This window comes from Echinococcus granulosus, assembly GCF_000524195.1.
Source record: "Echinococcus granulosus chromosome Unknown EG_S00048, whole genome shotgun sequence".
Classification (NCBI taxonomy): domain Eukaryota; kingdom Metazoa; phylum Platyhelminthes; class Cestoda; order Cyclophyllidea; family Taeniidae; genus Echinococcus; species Echinococcus granulosus.
In genome coordinates, this window is record NW_020170428.1 from 377016 (window position 1) to 384219 (window position 7204).

Sequence of the window (7204 nt, forward strand, 5' to 3'; positions counted from 1 at the left end):
TTGCAGGCAGTGTTCAATGTGGTGGTCACCGATCTCTGCTGTGATTAATCAAGTTAATGGTGCCAATTTTCATTCAGTAAACGCATATCGCTATAAGTGGTGCCAACAACATCTGCAGCCTTTGCTATGCACCCTCTTTGCAAGTCTTTTTTTGTGTGACTTCGGGTCCACATATATTCAACTGGATTTCTTAGAATATTCGTCGCAGTTAGCCACTTTTTTTCTAACTTTTCCTAATCATTTTTAGAACAGACAGTAATTTTATAAAAACATTGTATTCTTTAATTCTTAAATGTGTTTGTAGACTAGATTTTTGTTCATTTTTCCCCACTCTTATAATATGGTGCATGCTCTGTCTAGCAATGACCCAGCCAATCGTAGAGTAGTAACTATGCACGCGCCAATCATACGCCTGCATTCTGCCTTAACCAATTAGAAGGGCGCCTTCAAGCACGTGCCAATTACCCAATCACTTTAGTCTATTATAGACTGCAATTCAGCGGATTCCACGGTCACAATCATATTGCAGCATGCCCAGGGATCAAAGCCACCTTCTCAGTTCTTCCAGCGGTGTTAATAGTGATGTGTCTACAGCTCCGCAACCAACTACCAGATTTGAGGAATCAGTCCACCCAATGAAAATCACAGAAACCCAAATGACTGGCGCACAATCACAGGACACAGAGCGGAAAGCAAATGTATGTGCCGGTTGTGGAATGGTGATTTGGGATCGAACCATGCTGAGTGCAATGGAACAGAATTGGCACAATCACTGCCTCAAATGTCACTGTTGCGGCGGCCGATTAGCTGAGATGGGAACTTCACTTTTTCATCGTGGAAACATGCTACTCTGTCGTCAGGACTATCTCAAGTGAGTTAAAGCTTTCTGTGGGTAAAAAGTTTTAACCTGATATACCCCTCAAGACAGGAAGGCGAAAACTACGATGTTTAGGTTCGTAGGTAGGTAGGTAGGCAGGCAGGCAGTGCATTAGGCCTCGCGTCTTATCCGCCAGGCAAATCTTAAAAGGCTTTCTACCTTGGCATTCCTAGTCGTCCTTGTCTACGTGTCAGCCATGTGCATTAAGTCAGGGAGGATGATTAGACCGCAAAAAAAAGATGTGGTTACATTTAATCTCTTTCCCTGGTTGCTTTACTAAAAAAAAGTTGGCGAACTTCGCAACGGCTAGATGCGTACTTTGTTATCCCCATCGCAGATACACACACACATGTGTGTATGTGTTGTGGTTTTAGTCAAAAAACTTACAAGTTATGCCATAGAACACAAGTAATCCATCATAAGTACTTAAAAATTTACTTTTTGTTCGTGTATCTTGATTATCCGTCCACTTCTAGAGCGTGTCGACTGATTGGAATAGAGCAGTCTTGTTTAGACGTCTACATTAGTTCTCTGGGGAGTCAATTTACCTTCCAAGACGGTTGTGCCTCACCAAGGGGTGATTCCAACGAGTGCGGACTTGTAAGTCATCCATCCAAAGATGCTCCATCGGGGTAGTACGCTAGGCTACTCACTCCCTGGATCACGCAGGCAGTCGACCGGTTTCATCTTCTGCCCCAGCTACTCAAGTGGATCCTAATTATTCGAGGATCCGAGACCCTGAAACGGCGTCCGCGTATCGATTTGAATTGGGCCTAAAAGAGGCTGCTTTTAAAGGGGATGGCGGAGAGTAATGCATTAATCGGGATGTCTCAATTACTACTACAGATAATAATAATAGTGGCGATGTTGTATGGATGTATTCGCGATTTCTAATTATCCCTCTCCCCGCCTCTGCGTCTACTACTACCTTAGCTTCGCGTCCCTAATTGCTTCCTTGTCAACTAATTAGACGGCAAAGCTGTGGGTCCGAGTGATTAGTTGCTCTATTTCCCCTCCTCTCGCTATCTTTCCGTCTCCGCCTCGGCTTGCCTCACCCCTTCCCGTCCCCTTCCCCACTTTCCTTTCCTCCCATTCTCTTACCCATTTGCAACTGATGGACAAGGTTTTCGGCCGCAGTAGACTTGTATTTTATCACTACTCTTATGTGATGCCCTCTTGGCTGAGATTTGTGGCACATTCATTAATGCTCTTGCCTTCACATCTATTCCGTATGTGAGTGTTTTTCAGGCGAGTGAACGTTAGCGCATCCGGAAAAAGTGGTTATTTAGTCAAGAAAGTATTCCTCTTTGAGTTCCTTTAAGGGCATTATAAATCTTACAGAGGAGTTTGAAGACCGATGCGGCTGACAGACTCGCGGGAACTGAGGAAAGAAGAACCTTCTGTTTCAGGCGTGCTCTTAGTGCTCTTCATAACTAAGTATTGGGGAAATCTTGGAGACTAATTTAACACAGATGACCTGGAGACAGTACCGATTTCGATGATCCATCCGTAAACCCATCCATTCACTGTCGACTTTTACCAAAAGTGACGTATAAGTGGTGCGGCGTCTCGGTTATATCCGATATTGTAGCAAGGACTTCCCTGCTGTCGATGTGGAGATCTGAATATCCACTCGAGTCCTGAATTCTCTCAATTGTTCTATCATTATAGGCTCTTCGGTGTGGCAGGAATATGTAGTGCCTGCCAGACAGCAATTCCACCCGATGAGATGGTGATGCGATGTAACAGCAGTGTCTACCACCTGAAGTGCTTCACCTGTGCACATTGTCACAGTCCATTGTTGCCAGGAGAACGGTATCTTTTGGTGAATGGCAGTCCGTTCTGTGAACATGAGTTTGGAAGGCTACTTCAAGGCACACCTCCACCACCTCCTCCTCCACCCACCCAACCGCCTCAAGTATCGTCCTCTTCTGCAAATATACCACTGCCTGTCATGACACCACCGATTTTTGCTCAAGGTGGACTTGAAAGTCCCGTTTTTTGCGGGAATCAGGAGACCCCCTCCCACTCGACCAGTGGTCGGGTGACACCAAGACAACGGGTAAGCAATTGGGGTTAATTCATTTGAGCAAAATGTGTTGAGGAATGCTGAAACGTTTGAAACCATTTAAAGAGAAGAGCAAAAAGCGCCGATTAAATGTGCTTGTCAAGCTGGTGAGTTCAATTGCTATGGTTTGATTGATTGATAAGTCCATTGGAGGCTTCCACTCGTTTCAAATCAGTTGGCTGCTATCTACTCCCGCTGGATGGGCAACCAAGTTACATTGTTTAGGAGGATGGACGGAGACAGGGCAGGTGGATGGATGGATGAATAAATACGGGGCAAATGGTTGTCTCCACTGCTTCCTTCAGCAACAGAACTATTTCCACATCATCCATCACCCTAGTCTTGGCTCCAGTGGCCACTTCAAAAGCTAAAATCGCTTGCTAGTTCAAGAATCCATCATAAATGTTTTGCGGTATCTATTCACCTGCATAAGTTTCACAAGAGGGTCACAAATACTCCTCGGCACTACGTTAAGCGATATCACCATCTTTTCCTTTTTTTGGGCAAATTAGACTACTCCGACTTAGCCGAGGAAGAGGATGCTTGCACAAGAAGGACCTAATTAGAGGTTGGAGATTGCATACTGTAGTGGGATGTGTAATTAACTCATAAGATGACTGGGTCCATCTGTTTGGCTATTAATTAGACGCGAGGAGAGTCACCAATGTGGAAGCCTTCAGGAAGGGCTCTAGCCCAAGTCAGTGGACTGGCCAGCAGACCGGATTGCTTCATTCGAGTAGGAGAAAAAAATATTGGAGGGGGAGGAAAAAGCGACTACCCTCATTGGTTCACAGATGGTGACAATCTAGAGTCATTCCAAAAAAAACAAGTTTTTGCTTTTTGAAGTTCAAGAGACCGCGTCTTGATTGTTGTAGAAACAAAGAAACAAACACATACACACACAGATGTTATTTTTATCTGTTTCTTTTCTTCCTGCCTTTTCTTTTCAGAAAGTTGATACAAGGCGTTGTCCATTACAGGTTTGCTAGAGGCGAGGGCGACGACGAAGCCAGAGTCGGAGGAAGGGAGAGAGAGAGGTATAAAAGTGTAGCAGGTGCATTCTTAAAGACCAACTGTGATATACTCCAAAACACTTTAAATTTTACATTTTTTACTCCCCTTATTCACTTTCATGGCATCCATTTCATGTAAATAAATCTCTCACTCCTGCTTCTCGCCTCAGTTTCTTTCACTTTATTCATTTATGTATTTTCGTGGCCAGTCGGAAGAAGTGGGTTAAGTTAATTTAGCCAAACGTCTTAGAGAGCCTCCAAAGTCACCCGTTTCAATAAGGATAATTGAGTTGTCGTTATCGCTGCTGCTGCTGCTGCTGCCAGAACCGTGGAAAAAGGCCTGCCACCCATTTGGTTGATTGCCGTGTTGAAGTGCATTTTGCGCGATTGTGCTCACTTCCTCGCGCTCCTATTGGACCCTGGCGTCCAATTAAATTACCCACGTAAACATGCATGCACGCGTGCGTGCATTCGCCCGCGCGGGCGCTTCAGGTAATTGCGGACGCTGTCACGAGGGCTGTGTCAAGCTGCAGTCGCTTTTGAAGTGGAAAGGCTCGGGGTGGGGTGAGGTGGAGTGGAGGAACAAGGTGATCTGAGACCTTAATTGGATGGGATCTTGGTGTTGTGCAAGTTGTGATTAAAGTTCGGTAAGGCCTCATGCGTTACCGTGGCAATAAGCGCGGTTTTTGAACTTGTTTCAGGCTAATTAAATGCCACCAATGTGTTTGCATAATTAATCACAGACTCCGCCTTGTTAGGGACTGTGGTTTGGTTGCAGGTATCTCTAGCAATGGTAAAATAATATCTACACAGCTTGAGTGCATTCCGCCTCCTATTAATCCTGCCTCCAATTCCATCCCCTCCACCCTCCTCGCCCCTTCCAGAGGTCTCATGTCTGCATCGGGAGTTATAATGTTGTCGGTGCTTCCTAGCACCTCCCAATGGCCAGAAAGGCAGACCGTAACATCCTTTCTTCCCTCCTCAGTTGATGGCGGAGCAGGTATCCACCGACTTGTTAATGCTCCGAGATTACTCGGTACTCTACAACGAGCCCATTTAGTTTGTCATTTATTGCTTGCCTAAAAGCTTCATTGTACCGTCTGCATCACTCACTCCGTCCTGTCACTTTGTTGCCATCACGCTCCTATGCGGTGGCCTACCTTCGGAAGGCTGCCATTCATTGCTACAGGCAACTATATGAGGGACACTAACGAATTGGCCGACTCTAATATTCTCGCCGTTCCTAGTAGCCGTAGCGAGGGTCACGCTACTTAAGTGATCACTCGTTCCTCGCGAGCCATCCACAAAGCCTTTCTTTCTCTTCAGTGGTGGGGATTAAAACCCGCGGCGAGTTAAGAGGCTGTGTAGATAAACGCAAAGCTTCCACAAATGGGTTCTTACTTTGGCAAGCACAGTAGTGGACGATGCGTCAATCCAGCCTCCCAATAAGGCATTTGCTGGGAAACGGAACATATGGAGGGGTCACAGTGATACATTATTTCATCCAGACGGACTACTGCCTTCTCTTGGATGGAAGCGTCACCGCTAAAGATAAGAACCAATCGTAAAAAGGTATTATGGCTAGTTCCATCCGCTTCCTTCAACTATGGCAGCTTCAGATTCATCCACATTACTCAGTGATATCGAAAAGGGAGCTTTTCCAGACCCACCCACTATATTCCAGCAATTATTTCGCAGAAATCGCCCTAGAAACAGTCTGCTTCCCTTCATCATTGGCGCTGAAAGGCTCACCTGCGTGGTATTCCATTGAGACTTCAAGCGGGTGAAAATATCTCTGATATAATTGGCAATACGATCCAAACATCAAACTCCTGTGTGCTGACTAAAGGTAGAAGGTTGCCCTCGTACCTGGGTGCGGGTGGAGGGAGGGAAAACGCTAAACTTCCCGACAATTTCTGGCTTGGATGTTCCATGTCAGATGATCCAGGAAAGCTGGTTTTATTTAGGTCAAGAACCACCACGACCGCGATCGTCACTGTCAAGGCATAGCTAGAACCTCTGCATCACTCAAATGACGGGTTGAGCTGTCCTTCTGCAGGAGTAGATATTCGTCCGCTCAACGGTGTCGGGGAGGGTTCACCACATGTGCACTGATTGCCAGCACTCATAGTAGGACACTGGCTTGTCAGCATGCCTCCGTGTGACATAAACAATCAAAAATGCAGAATTGCTTGAGGTGAAGGGCAATAATTAGTCCCATTATAAGGATTCTCAATAATTAGGTCTACTATCGGAAGTAGATGTAATCATGGATGGTTTTTCCTTCTTGTACCACTAATGGGAATTCATTAGCCCTCTCTCCCCACCCACCCACTTACCTTCCACTGTCCCCCCCTTCTCCCAACCTTCGCTACATATATCGCCATGACGAATATTACCTTAGACTAAAAGGGATCATTACTACCCCCCTCTGCCTTTACGATGCCACCTCTAATTAGGGCTGAAGGATGGGATGATGGTGATGACGACGGTGATACAAAGATGATTGCGATGATAAGTTGGAGTTGACAAGACCTTTCAAGGTCTAAATACTCCCAATCCTAGTAGCTAAGCGATATTAAGTGAGGTCGGGTTTTCCTCCATCTTTGCCTCCTTCGCTTCTTTTTTGCCTTTTCCCACTTTTTTTGTAGATGAGTTTGCGACGCTCGAATAGGGCATTCCACGCTTAATGACCAAATGCCCTTGGGGACAGTCATAAGAATTAATTAGCGCGCTGACACGCTCATACAAACACGCGTAGATGTGGATGTCGTCCAATCGGGTCGAAGGTTCATTAGTAGCCAAAACGGGTCAATTTGGTTGCGGACTCCGTTCCCGCGTCTGTGCCTGGCAAAATAACGACCAGATAGAAAGGTGGTAATTATGTCGGCAGTGCTGAGAAAATACCCTGCATCCAATAGAATATGAGGGAAAATACCTAAAAAATTGCTTTATTTTGAAAAATCAATAATCAATTGTGACACCTAGTTTCCACCAATGAGAAAAGCGGATAACCCGTTGCAGTCCCTGCTCTCGACCAATGAGAGGTTAGAACTAGAAAAAGGATGATTATTGGCTTTTTGAGGAGTTTCTAATGACAAACAGATTATAAAAATCCTTTGTTTAAAAAAAGGAAAAAAAACCCCTAAGTTAGGAAACCACTGTTACTGATATCCAGATTTTTGAGAGATTTCGTCGTAAAAAGGGGAAAAATGACGGAAAATTGGGATAATTCAGGGGAGAAAT

At 45.3% G+C, this 7204-nt stretch overlaps 1 protein-coding gene across 1 annotated transcript; it reads left to right on the plus strand. All coding sequences in view use genetic code 11, as the record gives it.

Moving 5' to 3' along the window:
* Nucleotides 1-530: 530 nt before the first annotated feature.
* EGR_05947 (LIM domain transcription factor) lies at nucleotides 531-3996 on the plus strand (the record flags this gene model as incomplete). The annotated part of the gene is made up of 4 exons (XM_024495196.1): nucleotides 531-871; nucleotides 2549-2939; nucleotides 3014-3052; nucleotides 3937-3996. 4 exons carry the CDS (start codon nucleotides 531-533, stop codon nucleotides 3994-3996), a joined length of 831 nt encoding a protein of 276 aa, XP_024350415.1.
* Nucleotides 3997-7204: the final 3208 nt, after the last annotated feature.